Below are 23,349 nucleotides of genomic sequence, written 5' to 3' on the forward strand. Positions count from 1 at the left end.
TGCTGGGGAAACACTGCACTGCCAACCATTTTCTCCTGCAAATTTCTGGTAAGCATACCTAATTTGGGGGCAGCTGTTGCCCTGCCCAACCCACTGCACCTAATTCTAGAGAGGTGTCCAAAAATACTGAGCTTGTGGGGCTCCCCAGCTGGACATAGTGAGGTGGGCTGCTAGGCTCTGCTTTGCAGCGTGGCATGGCTGGGCAGCCCAACCGCGGCTGTTCTGCTCCACCCATTGAGCTCCTGCCTGAGAGCCAGGCAAGAGCCAGGGAGAGAAGATGGAAGGGTGTAGGGAAACAGTGAGATGAATGAGCAAAAACTGGGTTGAAGACTTTAGCAGTTGGTTCCCCAATTGTTAATTTTACTAATCATCTCGGCTGATGGAACCCTGAGGCAGTACGGCTCTCCTCAGTGCCTGCAGTCACAGCATGCTGCACTTCAGGCAGCGGGAGTTCAGCGGGGAAGCAGCGGCAAAGCGGGGCGGTATCCGGAGAAACTCATTTAGAGAAGGAGAGCGGGGCGCACCAGCAGCCCGGGGCTTGGGAGAGCCTCTTTAGCACGGCTCTGCAGCAAAGCGCTGACAGACAGACACGCAGTTCAGGTTTTTTTAGGAACGCGGCGCTGCCCGGCAGCCACCCCTCATGGGCAGCGCCGCCCGGAACGTGCCACGCGGTCGCAGAGTTCCCAGGTGCGCCGTGCCACGCGCCTCGGCCGGGCACAGGAAGGCTCAGGCTTTGGAAAGGCGATCGAAGCCGCCCGGCAGGGGGCTCGGGCCGGGGTTCGTCCACGCCGCGCAGCCGCCATGCCCGGGGAGCGGGCGACCGTTGGAGGGCGGTGGGCGCGAGGCGGCGGCCGTTGGAGCAAGCTCGTGCCGAGGTAAGGGCGGGAAGGCGGGCGCTGAGGCAGCCTCAGAGGAGCGGAGGCCGCTCGAGGGAAAGCGAAACCAAAAGGGCGGAGGCGGCAGCAAGGAAGGGGCGGGGGGGCCGGGGTTCCCCGCGGCGGGGCTCGGCTCGCTCCTCCCCTCGGCGCTGAGGCGGAGTGGGGCGGCGGCGGGCGGGAAGGCTCGGCGAGCCCCCGTGGCCCTGGCGCCGGGGCAGCGGGCGCGGTAACGGGCTGCGGGTGAGTCAGAGCCGCCCGGGAAGGGCGGGCTGGACATGAGCCACGCCGCCGGGCTGCGAGCGGCGGCCGGAGGCTGAGCAACAAAGAAGTTTCCCCGGCGGCACGGCGGGCGCGGCGCTCCCTCATGCACGCCCCCGGCCGCCATCCCTGGGGCTCTGCCCGGCGGGCGCCCGCCGCCGACCCCAGCGCGGAGCCCCGAGCGGCGCTGCACAGCAGCCCGGAGCTCAGTCGGGCCACGCGGCTCAGCGTGGGGGAGCTGCGCTCCCTCTTCGAGGCGCGCTGCGCCGCCGTCGCCGCCGCCGCCGCCCGGCAGCTGCCCGACCCGGCCAAGCGGGGCTGCCGGCCCCCCAACGGCGTGCTGCCGCCCGTCATCCCGCGCCTCACCGTCACCGCCGAGGAGAGCGAAGAGTCGCAGGGCAGCCCCGAGGCGCCGCCGGCGCACGCGGAGGGCGGCTGGCTGAGGACGGGCGGCTCGCTGCACCTGCAGTCCCGCAGGCTGTCCACCTCCTCGCTCTCCTCCACGGGCTCGTCATCCCTCCTGGAGGACTCGGAGGATGACGTGCTGAGCGACACGGAGGGCAGGAGCCAGGGCATCGTGCACCTGGAGCGCGGCGACGACTCCAACCAGGTAGGGGGCGGCTCGCAGCCGTGGGGCCGGGACGCGCTGCCCGGGGGGCCGGGAGCTCCGTAAACGGGACCGACGGAGGAACTACAGCGACAGCAAGAAAGAAAGAAAGAAAAAGGGGGGAGGGAGGGAAGTAGACTCGTGCCGAACGGCGCTCGGCTCCCCCACCGGTGCCGATCGCCTGGTTGGGGGCCATCGAGCATCCTCGTTTGGAAAGGCTGGTGGTCTGGCTGGGAGGCGGGGGAACTGCGCTTTTCTCCTTGCACACAAACTCTGGGAAACTCCTGCCAAGCGTTGCATGATGCGCATTGCAGCTTCTGTTTTCAAAGCACTTCTTGATGTTGGCCCTTTTAAAACCCCATCAGGTGTGCTTGGTTTCCTGTGAAACTGTGCTTGCTGTCCCAGTAATTTTGAGTGGTGTTTTTTTGCTCGTTACTCGGGTCTTTTTGGTTGCTTTGTTTCGTTGTTTGTTCTTTTTTCTTTCTTTTTTTTTTTTTTTTTTTTTTTTTTTTTTTTTTTTTCCACAGCCTCTTTTGTTAGGTTTTCAAAATAACATTTTTCCTGGCATTTGCCAGCGGGGTTATTATTATTTTTCTTTTTGTCTCTTCCAGTCCTGGAGTCTGTGGTTGTCAGTTTTTGAGCTGCTTCTTGCTGTGAGCATGACAGGAGATGGGGAGGAGCTTGGATTGGGTAGAATGCATGCTTTTGTCCATCCTGGCAGCAGCGCATTCTTCTCAGTAAATCCTCTCTGTAATTTGGCAGCTTTCATTCATGAAGTGCACTTTTAAAGCATTTAGTTAGGGTTTTTTTTTTTTCCCCCATGGCCATTAACATATATTTGCCTGATTGTCTGTAATGGGCTTCTTGGGGCTTTGTAAGTGAAATACATTGCTTTAGCAAATTCTTCCTCCTACCTTTACTGAGACCATAACTTAAATTGTTGTTCTACTGCCAGCCTACTGGCACTCTATTGTTCTCAAGCAGAACATATGTTTTGAAAAAAAATACATATGCAAGAAGTAATGCTAGTTGTTCGTGATACCTCCAGCTGGACCTTTCTCATGCTAATTGTGGGTTTACTACTTTAGAGGACACATAGTACAGGAACTAAAATGTTGTGCGCAATATTGGCTTTGTTTGCATCAACTTGGGGGGAAAAAAGTTTTGTACTTTGTCATGTTGTGTTCCAAGAAACCAGTAATGACGCTTCTTAATTTGTACTTTCTATCCTGATATAGAAACTGGTGTGTGGAGGGAAACAATTGCTACTCTGTCACCATATGCCTTTCTTTTCTGAACTATGTGCTGTGCTAGCAGGAATTTTGTGGAAGTAGCATAAGGACTGGAATTATAGATGGAAAAGAGCTGTTGGATCCTTTGACTCAACAACGCTGCTATTGCAGTGGGAGAGTGGGTGTGATAATGAGCTATGTGGAGGTAATCCTGGGCTGTACATGTGGTAAATATAGAGCCGGAGTTTACTGGGAATGCTTAAGCTACATGGAGAACTCTGGGATGGCATTGTAGCATCTGTTCACTTGTCTATACACATAAATTAAAGCAAGAACTGTTTTTCAGGTGAGAAACTGAGCTGCTTTGAGGTTGCTTTTGCATTTTGGAAGTAGTGATATTGTATATAATACTGAGTCCTAAATCATTCTTCTGTATCTTTCTCTGTAGTTCTACGTGAGTGCATCTAAAGCATACGATGTAAGTGGATGTGAATGGTATTAATTTAATCTGAATTATAGGAACTATCTAGGCACTGTGGAAAAATTGGAAAAGGCTCTTTTCATCTTTTAATGGCAAGAAAAGAAAACTTCTTAACTGAAAAAAAGCTTTATGGATCACTCATAGATGAATAAAAATTGCCATATAAGAAATATTTTAAACTGAAAGTATGTCCTCTTCATTTACGTGTATAAGAAATTGAGACCTTGAAAGGTATTGTGAGAATTCAGTCTCATAAAAAGCTTCTTGCAAGTTTCTGAAGTTCAGTGCAGCTTCAGTGTTCTTTAGTTTTTCAGTACTGAAGTATTCACACCTGGTAAAATGTCCTTAAGGCTCAAATTACTTTTCCACACCTGTAGGGATGATGGGATAAACTGCCCCACCAGCAGCCTGCATTCCATGGACACCTGCGCCTGTTACCATTTGTGCAGCAGGCTGGCAAGCTGGGACTTGTGCCTCGGGCTCTGAACTGAGGCACTAAGTATCAAAAACTTTGTGATGCTACCTAATAAATAAAGTGAGCTAAATCTTTAACCTGCTCGTTGTGTGCTGGTGTAGTTCATCCCTCCCTCCCTTGCCATAGTACCTCTGAGAGCTTGGATCCCAGGAATCTGCCCTTCTTCTTTTTGTGATACATGCTGTTGTTCATCTCAAGTGGCTGCCCTGTGGGCTGGACATTCCTGCAGGTGTCCAGAACACAGTGGTTCTTTGGCTGTTGTCTTTTGGTACTCCAAAACTTACAGCCCTGTGTTCAGTTGTCCAGTCTCTAGAGATACTGTTTCAGTAAAGAAACTGTGAGTAATTAACATGCCAAGTGGAGTAACCTGCTTAGAACCTCTGTGGGTTTGGCTTTACAGGATGCATCTTTTTCTACTGTAAGTCCTGAGGAAGGATGAGTAGATCTGGTTTGTTGTTTTTTAAATGAAAGGACTAGGACTCAAGGCAGGCATGTTCATATGAGAATAACTAGAAATTTGGGGATAACGAGGGATGCTTTTGTACCTTAAAGGTAAGCTTGCATGTTTTATTCATGTCTATTGCTTTAGCATTATGTATTTTAACAGGTGAAGGTTCATTTTCAGAGAGGAACACAGATTAGAGACTTTCTGCAGGAAATTGCAGTGGAAATGAGCCAGACTTGGTGTTCTCCCCAGTTCATGGAAAACTGTGACATCTTGAAATTTTCCTTGTATTAGAATTTTCTCCAGTGTTTCTTTGGAAATGATGTAGAGTCTGACACCTTTTGATGTAGCTCAGATCAGGGCTCACAGGACTGCTGCTGAGCTATCGAGCCTCCCAAGTCCTCAGTGCTTCACAGGAACCTTGGAAACTTGCCCAGGTCTTTCAGCTGCAGGAGCAGAAGTTCTGATAGTTTTCCTGTTATCAGGGCTTCAAGGCTTCCATCTGCAGATGCAGAAACTTGAGACCTGAGCTGAAGAAAGCCCTCCCAGGCTTCTTTGCTGAAGGCCTCTCTACTGTTGACCTGGAAGTTTATACTCAGGTGTATCTTCAAAATGTTGTGGGCCCTTGAGCTACCTGTACAGACCCATAGGGAACAGAAAACTGTGCAAGTTGGCAGGCCTTGAATCCTGGGACAGCAAGCTATGCAGTGCTTTTCCCGACTGCGCCTTGGAAGAATCTCTTCCTGGAAGCTTTCTGGGCAGACAAGGAGCTCCCCGGGAGTGTGAGTGACTCAGTTAAGCATTTCACAGAGTGTTCTGGCATGGATCAGTTGGCACATCATGACAGCAATATGCAATTTTTGCATATTACTGAGTTCCATGTATGGTATGTCCCTGGAATGCTATGGCCCTTAATGAATAGTGAGTTCCTTGGGAATGATGGCTGACAATTACAGTACGGTTCCAGCCTGGCTCTGTAGGGACTTAGCTTTGTTTGTATCTAGAAGGCTGACATTTGAAGGTAAGTCAGCAGGTAGATGTTTTGTCTCATCATCACAAATTCCACACTTCATTTTTCAGTAATAGTGGCTTTGGAAACTGAACTGCTCTGGCTCTCCTAAAGGAGGGCTTTTCTGGCAGCAAGGGGTTAGAATTGTGAGAGAAGCTGGTTCTGCTGCTATTGCAGGAGCTGACAAAGTTACTATTCCTGCCTTCCTTTGAATTTAAATGGAAAGCATGCCTTTCCTACCCTTGCTTCCCACAATCTGGAAGGTTTATGTATGTAGTTGAATCTTTCGGAGAAAGCTCCATTGGTCCATTTATAGTAATGAAGAGAATACGAGAGATGTATTTTTATCTTTATTGTGTGAACAAGCAATTTTAAGAACTATGTTAAGTCTGGTGAGCACCTTCTTTGTTGGGACAGAGAGGCTTAAAAGTGGCTTTCTCAGAGACGGAATCGCGTGATGATGTACAGCAGTCTTTTCTCCTTTTCATTAGGGTAGTGTTATTTCCTAGATAGAAGCACGCCAGGCAAATCTACTCATTCTCAGAACTGTGACCTGTCATTGCAAATTCCTGCATTGGTAACCATGAGAACAGCTGACAACAGCTCGCTAGAGAAAAAGCAGTGCAGTTCTTACCTGCAGTGATACCAGTTCAGAAACTTTGGGCAATAGCCATTACTTGGTTTTACCTATCTCCTCACTATTACTTTTGATAATAGTGAGCACCTTAAAAATGAACAAACATAGGCACATACACTTAATAAATACAGCCTGAAAGTTTCAAGTGGTTCATCTGAGGAGTGGGTGTTATGTAAGCTAATGCACTAGAACAGAATTGTTATTTTTAAATGAAGAATGGGAATGAAGGGATGACAGAAGTAAGACTGTTAATGGGTTTTTAGCCTACTTTCAAAGGAAAGAAAGATTGTGTAATCACTGTATCAATTTAATTTTAACAACTTCAGTAGAATTCAGCTGACTTTGACAATGAGGTAAGCATCCCAAAGTTTTCTTCATAAGTTCTGTAAAGTTCCGTGAACATCATCCTCTGGATGAAGAATACAAGCTCCAGATAAGAGATGTGGAATTGTGAGGTGCAGTGGAGGGTTTATGACACAAGCTCATGGAGCGCAGTGACAAGCTGTTGTTAATTTGAGAAGGGTGCAGGGCAGTAGGCTAGTAGTTCAGTAGACACCAGCCTCCATTAATTTGCTAGTTGTGGAACAGCTAATTTTAACAGCATTTCATGATATTTTTTAAAAATAACAATTTATAATAACAGACTTGCTACTGACATCTTCCTGTTACGTAGTAAACAAATATGAGTGAATGGTTCTGTGTTGCTCTGTTATTGGGCCTCAACTCTGAACTGGGAGACCTCTCAATTTTAGGACAGCTTGTTCTCCACTGTACTCTCAAACGGTGGAATATCCAAACATCAGCAGTATCAGTTTTAGCAGCAACTGTTCATTAGTAATGTAGTGATGTAGGAAGTGACTGGGCTCTTAGTCAAATCAGTTGGAAAGCAACTAAGTCTTATGAGTTAAGCCTTTCTCACCCTACATACATCTCATACACTGGCTTAGAGGTTACAGAAATCTTTTCTTTTGAATGAAACCCACTGTTAGTTTTCTTTTCTTTTCTTTTTTGTATTTTAAATAATGTGGCTTGAGTATGCAGTTTAAAATTGGAAGAGCTCTGTTATAATTTTTTTCTTAACGGACCTGTTGGATTAAGCATGCTATAGAAGGTTCTCTGTATGTGCTCTTCTCCAATTCTGAGCTCCTCATAATGCTTATTGCCCCTAGAAGTAGTGATGGCTCCTCATCGTCAGGTGATGTGCTCATATTTAAAGAAGTTGCTTTTAATCAGAATCTTCTCAGCTTATTGTCAGCTCGGCAGAGTTGAAGACTTAGTTGTGAAAGCCCATGCAGGCTGGACAGGGGATAAAAGCAGCAGCTGTGACAATAGTTCAGGAATTTAACATGCCTGTGTGTATTCTGGGGGTTTGTCACTGTTAACCCGTTAAAATGGTTGGAGGCTGAATTGCTTTTATTGAACAGGCAGTAGGCAAAGCAAGTATCGCGGACAAGGAATAACCTCTCCACTCACATCTAAGATTTATTCTAAATAGAGAGTGCTCAAGTGAAACAATTTGGCTAACAAATGTAAACAAAAATAACAAAATGAGGCAGTTTAATGCAGTGTTCTGGTAGCTGAGAATACCCCTTATATTTATGTAGTGCTGTGGTGTTTGTTTTTGGATTGACCGAGAGAAGAACTAAGGCTTATCAGCTGCGCTTCACTTTGTGATGGTTATCTATAAATATGATGGCAGAAAAAGCAACATTGTCCTTTCACATCTTGCAAGCAAAGAGCAAGCTTGTCCTGTGTATAGCCCAGTATAATCCTGCTCTCTCTTCTTTCTCTGTCAGTGTAGTTTCTGAAGAGGAAGGGGGTTGAGGCAGAAAGAGTTAACTTGTCAGTTCTCGTTAATTTGGATCTTGCACAGTGTGGGTTTAGATTTCATTTTTAAACTGCTTTTCTCAGCCTTCTCTACTAACAGAGCTTCCTCTAAAGATCTTTATTTTGACAAGATGGCATTGTCAGTCCACTCTGTAGCACGCTGGAGAAAAATACCATTAAGAAAAGCAGGAGTTAATCTCTATTGCTTTATTCTGTACAGCTCAAAAGCAGTAGGAAAAGTGAAGGATGGGGGAGAGGCGCTCTCTCTCTCTCTTTCCAGTGTCAGACTAGCATTCCACTGGAATGTTGTTATTTACAGTGCTTGACTGATTTATGCTCTATAGCAATGGAGAATACTTTAGGGAATAACATGTAACAAGCAGCATTTGCATGTGCTTTTATATCTGCAAACTTCCCATGAGGAATGGAATTTTCCTTTCCTTTATAAAAAGTCTCACTTCTCAGGCTGGTGAGACTGACAGAAAACTACATTAAACCCATCATGCCTGGCTACTATTGCCTGTTGCCAAACTTTCCAGTCCTTGGCAAGCTTGGGAAAACATTAACCAAAGACTATTTAGCAGCTCATTTGAAGCAATATCATAGACCTGGCACAATCCAAATTCAGAGCCTGGGACAGAATCTCTGAGCCAGTTGGTGATTGTAGGAAGCGTAACACAGACACTGCTTTGTGGGAGCTTGGCTTAATCCCAGAATCCAGGAATGCTCCTTAACTATGGGCTGAAATATCAAAGTGAGGTGGCACAATGAACACAAACGCCTTAAGTTGTTTACCCAAACCCACTGATACCACCTCTATTTCACTCGCATTCAGTTTTAGTCTACTTCATCAGCCTTCATCACCCATGTTTGAGCAACCTTGATAAGAAAGGCATGGTCACGGTGATAAGAGCAGGTATAGATGCATGGATGTCTGCGTGTAATTGGTATTGATATCTGCATGATTCATCATCAGTCCACTGAATGAGTTACCTGATTAACCGGAACCTGGGATGATGCTGAACTGTGTGAGTAAGAAAGTTGGTGATGATGGAATAACTTGCTTTTTGCTGTGAGGCATCAAAGGTGAATGCAAGCTACTATAGACTTGATACCTGTTTCGTATGCTAAGTGGTATCTCCTGCTAAATTATATTGAGCATTCATAGAGAATGCTTTTGTTTTCTAGTGATGGTAGGAAATCAGCATTCATCATCAGTAAAGCTGATTCTGTCCTTGGCTTTCTTCCACATCCTAACATGCAGTGACCCTGCCTTACCTATAGCTGCCCTCATTACTCTGAGCTTCAACAGAGAACGCAGATTTTTGTTGTGGTGTTTTTTCAAGAAGCTCTGAGTAGTTAAGAGCACTGCAGTGGCTCTTCAGTTATGTTCACAGTGGGCAGTATGTCATATCTGTGCTGTATTTTATGCTTGTTTCCTGCAATGGAATGCTGAACTGAATGTAGATGTCTAATTCTCCTCTTTGTACCGGTGCTTCTCAAAGTCTGGGGCTCGGCTGTTAGCTGTGGTCAGCCACCCCAGCCTTCAGTGGAGCCTGAAGGGACTCAGCTGTGCATGAGGCAGCTTTGCCCAGGCCGGGAGGTCCATCTCCCACAGGTCCTTTCTATGCACAGCACTCCTACAGGCATCCTCTTTAGCACAAGCATGTTAAACGCAGCACTCATGTCTAGTGCTCTGTGCAGCACATGTGGTGGAAAGGCAGTGAGGATGAAAAGTTGTCATATGTCAGCGCCTGCCATTGCTCAAACATGTTCAGATGCAGCATTACAATTGCACTAGAACATTGATGTCTTTCCAGCTCAAAACTGAGCACTCCAAATAAATCTGTGTGTATATATATGGAATTTATCATCTTGATGTTAGCTCTCATCCTCAATGCACAGCTTACAATACCATCTGTAATTATATAATAATGTACTGTAATTGCAATACCTTCAGTGTAAATGCACGATGCCTGATTGTATAACAAGCAGATTTTCCTAGCTCTGGCCTTCTTGGCATCACCATTTTTACTTAATATACTGGAAATCTACTGTAAAAGCAGTTAATGAGTTTTACGTGGTACTTCCACCGTGTTACTTCATCACTGCAGTAACAGCACTTTTGAAATTTTAATGCATTTATTTTCACAATCTGTTGCGCAAACTACTTTAGTCATCTCTTTTAGGGAAAATACTGAAGGAAGGCTACGTTAGTGCAGAAAAATATCAGCTAAATTTGAAGCCAAATTTGAGATGTCATTTTTTTGCTTTTCTAATACCTATTGTTATTGAATGCTGTTGAGCAGTGTTGGAGCTGTGGAAGGTGCTGACATGTGACTGATGTTTCACCCTCGCTTCCTTTGCACAGCGGGTGCTGCACAGTGCACTAGAGGTGACTGCTGCAGGATGCCCTCGGGAGCACTGAACTTGGAGAGGACCTTCAGGCTCTGGGGAGATGGCCCTCTTGTCCTGGGCAAAGCTAGGACCCAGCTGCCTGGTGCACAGTTGAGCTTCACTGTGTCTGAGGAGTCCTCACAGTTGAGCTCCATCAGTCCCTTCTGCGTGCTATGCCCACGGTTTTCACAGATGTAATTTCCCAAGTCTAACAAGTAATTAGTGCATAAGAAGCTGAGGTTTTTACAATTTGTTAGATTTGGTCAAGTTGGCTTTTGCTTTTCCAGTGGTTTGCTCCTGCTTGGAATGCTTTCCTCTTGCCAGAATTAAATTCTCTTCCTCGAGATTCAAGGCTAACAAAATTCTCACAGGATTCATCAGTAGTGTGATCAAAAAGTATCCTTTTTCTGGTGTTGGAGACAACTGAACTTTTTTTGTGGGAAATGTTCAGACTGAAGCAATCTTTTTTTGTTGTTGTTCTTTGATGCATACAAATTAGTGCAATTCTCAGGAGAATGAGGCATACTGAAGCAGTCTTGTGCTTTTAGCAGCACAGGAAATCTGGGTTCTGAGACCCTAGTCTTCTGAAAGAGGCAGAGCTAGAGCAAAAGTTAAAAGGTGGTCTCTGTGCGTTTCACTATCACTGTATGCTCACATGGTGCTGTGGTAGGATAAAATCTGTGTGAACGGTGTTTGTGCATGCAGATTGGCTGTTCGTTATCTTTTTGTGGGGTTTGAGTGGGTTGTTGGCTAAGTGCACTTGACCTGAATGTTCTAATCATGATAAGCTTTGCTTGCTGTGAGCTCCTTCCTCAGCCCTTCCCACCCATGCATGTTCTGTAGGAACAGCAATGCTGGCTCCACAAAGGGTCAGCATTGCACAGAGGAGAACGTAATCTGAAGAAACTAGGAAACCTTCCTACGCTCCAGCTTTCACTTCTTGTAGCACAAAATGCTGAGTGTCAGAATTTTGGACTGATAACTGAATACGGTCTGTATAATCTTGCTCTGTGGAATTCAGATAAGCAGTGTTTTTGCCTTCCTTGTGCTGATCTAGATAGACAAAACAATTAAATCACAAGGCCCTTGTGGCCAGATCCTGCCATTTTTGAAGTCCTATGAGGGATTTTTAAGGTGAGGCTTCCTGACTTCTAGGGGCTTATGTCTATCATTTGCATGTCACGCCACCATAGCTACCAAAAGCACTCAGCAGAAGCAGTTAGGAAGCTGTATTTTAAATATGTTATGAGAAGCTGGCACTCCAGAGACTGGCCCTGTTATTCTGTGTGAATTTCTGCAATAATCAGGGTCATGTAACAGCTTCACGTTTTTGGTTTTTTTTTTTTCCCCTGAAGTTTATAGTAAGACCAAAGAGAATATGCATCTGACTTCAGCAGCGGGATCAGGGAGAGAGGACATCCCGTGCCAGTAGCACTGTGCTGTTTGTGCTGATGTTGGTTATTGTCAGGTTCTGTGCCTGTGTCCAGTCCAGATTTCACAAGGCTGGTACAGGTGGCTGTCTGTGCAGGATAGAGGACCATAGCTTGCAATTCTGTTTCTAGGAACCAATAGTATGGAATTCTTAAGGTTTATGGGTTGGGTTTTTGTGCCTCTTAAAGTTTGGGTAGATAAATGGTCTATATATAAACTAGGCTGTTTATTTTGTTAGCTCCTTAAGAACTGGCAGTTGACGTCTGTGCTTCTAAAGAAGGTGGGCTCTCCAGGATCTTGATTGTGAATGCATTTGTTTACCTTCAGGGCAGAGGAAACATACTGTGTGCAACGCTGACTATTGTTCAGACACCCACAAATCTTCAGTACTCAGATGCCTTCTTTCAGTCTTGAGTCACTGCTGCTTATGTAAGGTCTGAATTCAACTCCTTTTCTTAATTCTATGCTATGGAAATTAAAATTTTAAATAATCCCTTGTCTACTGGGACTACCTGCTACTGATACGGAGGAGGACTTCAACTTGCCTTGTGCTCTTCTGTTAACAGAAATTGTTTTGATCCTGTAGTTTTGCTCAAGGTGAAGTCATCCTCTTCCCCAGATTCCTTACATATTTCCAGTGCTGATTGGAGGCAGTAAGAATTTTGCTGGTCTTAGGTTTGCTCCAAAAGCTAACAACTATCTTGTGACCCAGAAGGACCTCTTGCTCCCCACCTTCGCCAAATTCTGCATTGTTCTCACCTCCTATTTGTGGGCTCTATCTTTCCTAACGCGCTGGTCTTACTTGTGTTTTGACACAAACACAAATAGGAATGTGGTGTTGGTTTTTTGTTTTTTTTTGTTTATTCAAAAACTTATTTCAATGCAGTGGTTTGGAATAATCCCACAGTTACTGCAATAGAGCTCAGTTACTGGAGCGGTCGCTGAAGGATGTAGTTTTCCCCTAGGTAAATGCCACACCCCACTGAGTAACAGTGTCCTATCGCATGTTGACACTTGCATTCCATTCCAAGGGGTGGGCCTGTTTGAACAGTGGAGTGTATGATAGGAGAAGCAGCAACTGTTCATGATTCTTTAGAGGAAAATGGAAGTGTGAGTTCAGAGGCAGCAAAGGAGGAGAGGGAAGAGTACTGGACTTTGTCTTGTGATTAGAAGAGCAGATGGCAAACTGCTACCAGTACGTCTGATCTGTTTTAACATGACGTGTTTTTAGGCTCTGACAACGCTTTTCGCTTAACGCTGTTCAGCTTCTTACTTGACTCTCGCGTGCCTTAGTTGAGTGCCTATAATACAGTTTACAAGCATTAATTACTTACATCATTCAGCAGTGTTCTGAAATATAGCTATTATAGTTGTCGGAGCTGCAGCAGACAAAGGGCACTTCTCTGCACTAAGATGCCGTAGTGAGATGGCAGTTTTATCTCTTGCAAATGAGTGTCTGACACTTCAGGATACTGTAAGCTGAATTACTGTGGTGGGAAAGCAAGAAGTTGTATTTAAACACACTTGGAAAAATAAATGTCTCTCAAAAATGCCTTTCTGTGTATAAGCAATGAATCATTAAGGTTGGAAAAGACCTCGAAGATCGTCCAGTTCTATCATTCACCTGCCACCAGCACTGCCCACTAAGCCATGATGCTCCATAGCTAGCACAACTGTATGGAGCATGCATGCATATAGTTTTGCAAGCCTTGATTTGCAGATGAATCTTGGTAGTGAGGGACTTAATGTTTCTGTAACAAATGCATCAGAATTTTTTTAGGACATGGAAGTAAAGCGCAGAGAAGGGTCAGGTTATCTTTATTTGGTGTTCTGCATCATAAGTATCTCTTCACCATTGATAGTTAACTTTTTTGGTGCCTGTGACTAGAATTCCTTTAAAAGTATTGCAGCTCAATGACACTGGGATCAACCCAGTTCTATCTTGGTCCTCCATGACTAAACTAGACTGTGGTTTGCAGATATGTCAAGGCAATTTGAGTTTCCCTTGTTGAAGGTTGTTTTTGCTGATGCCCCTGGAAGGCTCTTTTCTGGTATCTCACTGGAATGTCTTATTTTTGTTGGAAATTAAAGCCATTTGTGTTCATTCCAGTAGACGTGGATAACAACTGGCTGTCCTTGTGCTGTTTCCTATAGGGAAAAATGAATTATGGTGCAATTGTCTTCCATAACTAGAGTGTTAGGACCCATATAGATCACTCATTCCCATAAGGCAGAATCTCAGAGTTGTATGGGGTACAGCTTTTGTGGCCCACATGTGAGGACATACAGTAGCATGATAACATCACAGGATGTATTTCACTAAACCGAGCTGTTAGGGTAAAGAAGGAAGAAGTCTTTGACCAGTTATTAGAAGGCAAATCATTACTATCAGGCCAACTGCAAAATTGTGGCCAATGTGTGTAGGGTGAATGAGAAATTTTAATAAAGGATTTCCATCTTTTCTCTTTGTTCAAACTTCCATGGATAGTGAATTCTTGAGGTGATAAACTGGTGGTGAACATAGGCTGGACTTGCAGGCTAGAGCTGTGTTTCTAAGTTAGCCTGCATCACCATAGCAAATGGGATGAAATGTGTGCTCAGCTTCCTTCCCAAGTGCCTGGAGCTCAATTGGGGCAGATTAGCTTCTTGAAGTTATTTCCTGGCTTCTTGCCTGAATGCAGTCTGTCTTGATATTATACAGAAACCATACCTGACTTGCACTTGTCGAACCTTGGATTTGAGGTTCAGTTGAGGCACAGCTCACAAATGAGAATTTTCTATGCCTTGACAAATTGTGCATATGTTTTAAGCTGGATGTCTTGGTCTGTGTATGAAGATGTGTGGATGCGTTAGGGTTTAAAATATTCCAAACAGGATGAATATTTGGGAACTGATAATTATGCTACCACTCTAATAGGATGTTAAGCTCTTTTTTTTTTTTTTTTTTTTAATCCAAGGAGTGTGGTTTTTCTAGATGTCCTTGTCTCATGACTGATGTCAATCAGTGACCCACCACTAGCAGAGGATTAATGGAGGATGGTCAAAGAATTCTCAAGTTGCCTAACTGGCATAGAAAGCTTCTGAGGAATTAAACTGCAGTTGTTGTGGAGGTTAAGAAAGATTTCTTTCCTTCTGCCACACCATCTGCCAAAGTGATATTTGATTTACCATGAAATTATTCTCGATGATGGACAGCTTAGATAAATTTCTAGTGTCTGCGCTCTGAAAGCAAATCAGCTTTCCAATAGTGAGGAAATTTCCGTGTACTTCTTGAACAATGATGTTTCAGTTTCCAGCAAGACTGGTGTTCTGACAGAACATCTCTCATTCAGTTTGGCCCAGCAGGGAGAGGTAGCAGAACTCTGTCCTGTTGGAGAACTTCCAGAGCAAAGCGCAAACTGTGGAGGTGGAGATAATGGCCATGGCATAATGGCCATGGCAATCTCATCCCTCAGAACAGCAAATGTTTACCTTTTATTATTTCAGTTAATGAGATTGCCCCTTTAAAAATAGGCTTCTACAAAGTGCCTGTGATAAAGTAAACAAAACCCATCTAATTCCTTTGGCTTTTGGCCTGGGAGTGACACACAGACAGTAGATATCTTAGTTAATGAACAGAAGCAAAATGCAATTGCTATGGAATAGTCAGCTGACTGTGGCTCTTGGTGCTGTTTACAGACTGGCAAGCAATGCTTTCACTGTGTTGCACTGCTTTCTGATTTGGAGAGGGCATCTCTTGGATTTAGAAGCAGAATCCAGCTGTGAAGTGGGTTGTGTGTAATTTTGCGCTCCGTGTAATTCAGTGCTCTGATTCTGTCCAACAATTCCTCTTGCTTTCGCTTTTTCTTTTAGTCCAGAGATTACAGATATCATACAAATTTACCGAGGGTAGCAAGCCAAAGAATATATGCATCTCACTGCATAAGGCATGGTGAGGCATGACAGAGAAGAAAATGCAGGAACCTGAGGCTTCAGTCTTGCAGCTTTGTTTCTGCTTATTGCATTAAGTGTTTCTCATGACTCTGAAGAATTAGCTCAGCCCATCTTGCCTGTGGTACAAACAGGAAATGAAAACCTTGCAGTTGGAGGATACACCTGCCAAGTGCTGCTTTAAGCAGCTGTGGCCATTACCCATGGTTGAGTGCAAAACCGGAAGAGTCGAGGGCTGCGTACAGGCTGAGCGTTGCTTTTCAGAGCTCTGGAGGCTGGATGGTGAAAGAAGCAGAGATGAAGGTGTAGTCACACTTTGCCTGGCAGCCTGTCTGGAAGTGCTAATCGGGAAGTCGCTCATGTAGCATGCAAACTGCCGTTTTTGAGGAGCGTGTGTTCTCCCTTGCTGTTGATCACTGGTCTCCCAGCTCCAGTTGGCACTTGGATGCTGCAGGAAGCTCTGCTGTGTGAGAAAGAGCACGTGTTAGTTCCTTGTGGGCTGTGCTGACTAAGTGGGGACGAGGGTGGTCAAGGTTCCCGAGGAGTTTGGTGTGTGGAGATTGCTCTCTAATTTCCTTAAGCAGTGTAACAGCATCCTAGATTACGTTCCTGAAATGGCAGTTGACAGCATTTGAAGTAGCACAGCTGCCCTGATGGAAGACCAACTGCAGTGATTTGGACAAATTGTCAGTTGATGTTGGTTTGCATGGTGCCTCTGACAGTCTGAAGAATGGATGACGCTGTCGCTTATCAGCACACGACATGGACATTTTCAAGCAGGCACTCAGCACTCTGGACTCTTGAGTTGAGCAAGCTGTGGTGCGCATTACCACTGAGCAACATTTTGTTTTCAGACCTAAATACCCATCTGTGTGGTGATGAATATTTGCATCTGGGAGTGCTGTGCAGAGTAGTGTTTATTGTGTGTGTCAGAAACCTGGTCATAGCGCAGTGACAAGAAAAGGTGAACCATGGTGTGTGGGGCTAAGTCATCTGCTGTAAAAGCATAACCCCGTTATGCTTTTGGGTGCTAAATCAAGTGGTGCACTCAAACTTAGTTTTAATGGATTGTGTGTGTGTGCTTATACCTTCCTGTCTGGACTTGCTTGAGAAGCATTCTTCTTGCTGGCTTGCTCTTTCACCTCCCACCCATTGAGATCTTTGTCTTGATTCGTGATTCATGTCTGATTCAGACACGTGGGTAGTAGACTTGGCAGCAAGAATCTCCTTAGTTTGAGGATTCCAGAAGCCTTTAATGAGGGGCAAAAGCACAGAAATTAGTTGCTGAACATATAAACCAAGTGTCACATATGGTAGAACCGGGTTTATTGTTTGGGGACTTTTTTTTTTTTTTTTTTTTCAGTTATGGGCGAATCTTGCACCTTAAATCCCTGCACAGAATTTGTGTGGGTACTGAACAACAAATAAGGAAAAATTACAGATATTCTTCGACTTGTCTGCTGCGGTGTGATGCCTTGTTAGGTCTTTTAATTTTTTTCTCCAAATACTGCCTAATCCCAAGCCTAAGAGGTTCTATGGTCTGGATGATAACAAGTGGTAATGAAATTCTGGTGAGAAAAGCTTTTGCTAAATGCCTCAGATATTTTCAAGTGTGCATGACTGTATATAGTATTTAATGAACAAAAAAAACAAGGATAGCTTACATTACATTACATTAGCTGCTTACATTAGGCATGAAAGCATTGATTGCTTCAGGATCTGAATCTGACTGAATCAGCTGCCTGCCTTTTCAGGTCTGCAAATACAACTATACCAAGCCTTGAACTGAAAGAAATCAAAACCAGGATCCCTCAGGAGACAAGCTCTGCAGCTGTAATGATCTCCTGTTGCTCAGTAGCTTTCATTACTTACATTTTTTTGGATAAGTTATCATTCAAATCCTCAGACCACTCCATGAAATGAAACTATATGGCTGGCTGTCCCGGAGCGTCACATTCTTGAAGCAGAGAAGTCCCTCAGTCTTTGGTGCTGACAGCTGTGATTGTGCACCTTGGGCAACCTCATTGGTTTGTGGGGGATTATGCTGATGATGACTTGTCTTGGTAGAATATTGTGATTCATTGTTGAAGTGTAATCCTTTTTAGATTGTTATTATAGAACTGTAGTTATTGATTGCATTCTCACAGGAAGCACGTCTAAGTAAAGGGTAATTAACTAGACTAGTAATTATCTTGATTGTTGTCCACTCAGAATGATTTCATAAAGAAGCAGGTAGTGCTGCAGTGAGACAGATGGAAACAAAGCATTTTTTAGGTTATAGCCTTAGTTTATTGCAATAATATGGCTAGTAGCATTGGATCTATGTCAAGCTCTTTGTATACAAGTTGCTCCAATGTATCAGGTGAAAGCCACTGCAAACAGTACTGAAAACAAAACAGAATATATTAATTTTATTTTCCAAATTGAATGAAATAGTTGGGTGCAACAGCATGAAGAATTAAGCAAACAAAACTAGCTTTTGAGCAAACTGCAGTTTTTATAAACTAAGGGGAGTGGAACAGTAAAGGATTATGTAGATTATTAACTTGGTTTTAGAAACCTCAGGACCCTAAGTTTGTGAGTAGATATATATGCTTATGTAAGCGAAACAATCACTGAAACACACTGAGCTCAGAGGGAACAGGTCTGTAACAGGAGCTTTTTGCAGGACTAGTCTACCACTTGTTCACACAGATGCTTCTGAGAGTTCTGTGTAGCCGTATTGACTTTGTGACGATCTATTATGTGACTCCGAGTAATGGGGTCCTACCATGTGACCCAGAAAGGAAGAAGTAATGGAAGGGAAAATCATGGAGGAAAGGTGAGCCGCTGGGAATGAATAGTGCAATAGGTACACGGGAAGTCAGAACTGACTCCCTGCTTAGCAGCACTTCTTTTGGCCCAAGGCCCACTATCTGAAAGGTGGTTTCAGCTGATGCATTCTCAGGTGTTGCTTTTCCAGTCACCGCTGTTATGGTTACTCTGTACTTTAAGAGACTGGCACCCATCCATTACCTCACGTGCTTGTCAAGCTTGCTGGTTTGCACTGAGTTGGCTGGGACTGCCAGGCAACGTATCGCTTAGTGCTTTTGTGATTTGGGTGCATGGATCTTAGAGAATTATTTTGAAATGTGTAGCAACCTTCTGATGATTATATTTTCTTATAGTCTTTCGAAGTCCCTGTGGATGATCCTTGTTCCATCTGGGTGTTGGTGAAACACTGAGTAGGCAGTGGCATCTGCAATACAGATCACATTTCAGCCCCCATGTCCCAGAGCTGCAGAATTTAGCTTAAATGGTGCAAAGACTTTAAGAGAATGGTAGATGATGATAACTGACGATTAAGTACTCTGTCTTTATAGCCTCTTAAGAAAAATTATAATGAAATTTCTCACTATCCTTTTGTTTCTTGCTGTCATAATAGCTCTTTGTAGGTTTGCGTAGGCTTTGTACTAGAGCAAAGAAAAAAGGCAGCAGGATCTGAGGTAAAGAAACTACTGAAATTGTCCTGGAAAAAGGTTGCAGAGGTTGTTGTTAACTACTGTATAGCAGAATTTCCATGAAAATCTACCAGATCAAGCAAGAAACTACTACTTTGCCTTGCTGATGATAGAAAAATGAACGTAGGGACTCTATTAAATTTACTATTTCAGTTTACTTCTGTTCTTTAACTCACTGTAGTTTCAAATAACAAGCTAGGATTATTAGAGATGATGGTTTTTGGTTTTTTTGTTTTTTTTTTTAAATCTTCCTTTCCCCCTGCCCTCCCATCCCTATTAGTTTAGATGTAGTTGGTATTTATAAATTTTATTTGTTTCAATTAGGACCCTGTTCTGCAAATTCCTGCTCACACTACCTGCTTGTCAGTGCTTGCCTCAGGGTAGTTACAAGTGTGGTAGCTGTTGGCAGAACTTAGCCATTTGTTTTTGTTTTCTCTTTTGAGAGAGAGATTTTATTTTTCCATCAAACAGATTCAAGTCTCTGTCACCTGTACCCTCAGGTCAGAATAGATCTGTCCCTGGGATATTTGGTATTTCAGTGAGAGGCTTGAGTTGTTCTATACAGCCCTTAAAACAGCTTCAAAAAAGAACAAAAAAACCCAACCCTAAACAGATAAAGGAATACTCTCAGTGGATTCCACTTAACCTATTCAGTGAGCTGAATATGTTATTATATTATTGTGTGTGTGTGTGTGTGTGTGTGTGTGTGTGTGTGTGTGTATAATGCAGTGTTATAGTTGTTCTCCTGAAATAGTGGGAGGATTTCAGGAGAGCAGATTAGGTCTTTGGGCACTCAGTCCTGATCCAAAACCCCTCAGTATATGAGCCTGCTCCCAGTAAGTGTAGTGGGTTTTGCTAAGCCGTATCCTACTGGTGTCTTGAGGCAGGATTGTGATGACTGTGCTTCTGCATAGTAGTCATGTATGAAACTGTGCTCTGATAATGACAACAGATCTCTGGGGGAAGCTGTACTCCCAGGAATCAATGGCTCCAAGTTGCTGTTAATCTTTAATTCTTAATGGGATAGGTGAGATGGCAACAGTGAACTCTGCCTAGGGTTGAATAGTCTGGAGAACTTCATTTTCCCTGTGTGTGTGTATGTGTGTGTGCATATATATATATATATATATTTATAAATATGCTTCAGTGCTGTGCTTCAAATTCAGTGATTCAAAAGCGCAGTCCAGTGCTGTTGCACAGATTAATGTCAGGCACCACGGCACAATATTTGAATGCCTTGTGGCTCTGTTACAGGGATTGGTTCTTCCATTATCTTCCACAGCATTTTTGCTCTATTACTACCTAGCTGCTGTTCTAGTGGCACAGCCTGTCACATGCTCTTTAGCAGAATACTAGCTGTTGTCCTCTTCAGCATCCCACATCTTTCATTACAGCATCTTTTTGTGTGTGTGTGTGTGTGTGTGTGTGTGTGTGTGTGTACTCATGTATGGATGTGTTAGTTACAGTTCACACTGAGTAACTTATATGCTGAATCTAAGAATGTTAACATTTTGCACCTTTGCCTTTTGGAATGCTTTTTTTTTTTTAATTGGAAAACCCTTAAGTACATTGATCTTGAGGCATTCAGACAATCCTCATACGTAGATCTAAATTTTCTCTGTACATACATAAGTAGCATAGAACACTGAATGGGAATCTACAAAAAATGAGGCCTAGAGAAATCCAGCCAAAGTAGAAGATCAAGGAAAACTGAGCAGAAATGTAGAAGAAAGGGGGCTGAAGGAGATAAGGGCTGTGAATACACATGGGCAATAGCATTAGTCCTAGTCCTATTGCAGCATGAGGCAGTGATTTGAAAAACAGATACCATCACTAACAAAGAGGAAGATCTTGCTTTAGAAATAGATGTGAGAAAGATTCCTCCTACAGCAGGCACACAAAGTTTTCATCTTCCCACTCACGCCACTGCTCCAACAGCCTGCAGCCCTGTTTGCATCCTCAGTTGAGTGGGGTTGGAGACTGAAAGTTGCAGTTCAGCAAATGTACTTTTGCCTACCGCTGCTCGGGACAGCATGCCCCACTGGTATGGGGCTGAAAGTGATCTTTTCCCACCTAGCTCCAGTCTCCTGCTTTCCTTGTTTTAGGGGAGAAAGGGTTGTGAGTAGATATATAATAAAGAATAAAATAAAAAATTGTCAGCACTTATTGCATGAGTACCTTAAGCATCTTCATCCCAGGCAGCTGTAACCTAAGCAGTCACATTTCCCTTGGAGCTGAAGTTGAATTTGGCCCATTGTCTCTCCTTCACACCCACAGCACAAATAAAAGCTGCAGCTTTTGAGGGCTGGGTGGGAGGGAGGAGGTGGGAAAGCCACTAGAGTGTGGTGTTGCATTGACAGCTGACATGTATTCCTTGGAAACCTGTGCTTCTCATCACTTCTGGATATAGCAGTATGACGCATCATTGGGAGACATGATACACTGTGTTAGGAGTGGGACATCATGATGAGCATAGGATCTTTATAGAAGGGATACAGAACCCTGCTGACTTCTGGTTGGGGGGGGGTTGCGAGGGGGGCCAGCAATACAAACCTGAAAACTGGCTTGGACTCTTCAAAAACTCCACTTTAGGCAGGAGTTACATCCACAGGGATTACTTCAACTCAGAATGATGTTTACTTCCAGTTGTTCTGTGAATAACTTTGGGTCCTGTTTGTCTGTAGCAGAACTGAGGAAAACAGGACTTCTGCTATCTGCTAAATAGGCTACACAGAAATCATTTTTAATCTCTTCTGCTTGAATAACATTCAAGGAGAATGTTATTGCTCCTTCCTCCAGAAGGAAGCTTGGACCACTTACAGGTGCTGTGCCTTTCATTCTCACTACACTGCAGTTAGCCCTGTGCTAGCAGTGTGCAGTAGCAATCTGGAATGATTTAAGGCAAATTAATATAGAGTATGATACCGCAGGGGTGTATAAACCTACAGTAGGGATTTATTAAACTGTAACTTAGCTGGAGCTAGCGACGTCTGTGGAGTTTCAGCAAGTGCATCTGAGCCTTCATGATTCTTTAACATCCACAACTTTCTATGAGCGCTTCCTCTTGCTAGCACAGTATGTTTACAAAAGTATTACTGCTGCATGGGAAACTTGGATCAAACCAAGAGTGACTTCAGCTCGAGCTGCTTTCAAAACCAAGATAAGTCAAATAGGAAAGTAATCTTATTTCAGAATAAGCGCTCCTTTATGCAGATTATGTTTTGTCAGTTCAAGTTGCAGCAAAGCTTAAAACTTCCCTGAGGAAAAAGAAATCCCAAAAAGAAATACCGCTTGCATCTGTGACTTCATACATCCTCCTGGCATGTGGTAAGGCAGCCACCCAATTTTGCCCCCACACAATGACCAATACTGCTATAACTGAACAAATCTGGGAAGGGCAGCCAAGTGAAAGTGTAATCTGGAGAGCTACACTTTGCCCATGTTTTGTTACTTGCAATTTTTCTTTGTGCTTTGCACTTCTATTCTGTTGTGCATAGCCACTACATGCTGTTACAAGCTCCGGTTTTTTTTTCTCCAGCGTGGTGCCATGTCCTAATGATGGAAGAAATGAGCCTTGCCTTCCTTGTTTGCAGTGCTCTTTAGGATTCCTCAGCATGTAATGTGCTTGCTAGTGGGCTGTGGTTCTAACTTGCTAGGGTTTTAAGTCCCAAATCATGAGACTCTATTTCGCTCTATTTTTTTTTTATTTTTATTCTTCCACCTTTCCACCTCTGTGATGGAGCACTCAGCTGCTGTTTGTGAGCAGCTGCTCTGTTTCCCTGCCTGCCTGGAGCCATATCCAGACAGCTGCCCTGGGGGACAGCCAAGGTGGCCAGAGCAGTGACCAGCTTTGTTAAAAAGTAACGAGATTGGGAAAGAGAGGAGCGAGTGGGAAAATCTGTGACCTGGAATAAGTTGTACAGCACGCTGCTAATGAGTGCTGCAGGGGCACTGAGTGAACTATGAGCCCGATTAATGGTGTGTGTTCTATGCACCTAATATGATGAGACTCCCTTGTTGACTTGGTGAAAGCTGTTAGTCGTGACGTGATACTGAAAGCCTCTGGGAAAGAAAATATTGCTGACAGTGGCAAAAAGCTCACATTCGTGTCTCATGGAAACTTAAATATGCGTAAGTGTAGTTTCAGCATCTGCTCTCTGCATGACTCATTCAGAGAGAGAGGGCCAGGTGTGGCTCTGAACAGGCCTGTGGTGTGCAGCATGACTCTTTATTTTTTACAGA

At 44.0% G+C, this 23,349-nt stretch overlaps 1 protein-coding gene across 2 annotated transcripts in view; it reads left to right on the forward strand.

The window, feature by feature from the left end:
- The first annotated feature begins 1,242 nt into the window (after positions 1-1,242).
- ITPKA (inositol-trisphosphate 3-kinase A) overlaps positions 1,243-23,349 on the forward strand; it is a 36,175-nt gene continuing 14,068 nt past the window's right edge. For both annotated transcript variants that reach the window (XR_006178485.1, XM_042869306.1), the window contains exon 1: positions 1,243-1,746. Coding sequence is in view for 1 of the 2 variants with exons in the window: in XM_042869306.1 (XP_042725240.1) it covers positions 1,243-1,746 (504 nt within the window). In the remaining variant the exon portion in view is untranslated. The remainder of the gene's footprint in view (positions 1,747-23,349) is intronic.

Source organism: Lagopus leucura, unplaced genomic scaffold (genome assembly GCF_019238085.1).
Source record: "Lagopus leucura isolate 7727_CA_CO unplaced genomic scaffold, USGS_WTPT01 Super-Scaffold_1, whole genome shotgun sequence".
Classification (NCBI taxonomy): Eukaryota; Metazoa; Chordata; class Aves; order Galliformes; family Phasianidae; genus Lagopus; species Lagopus leucura.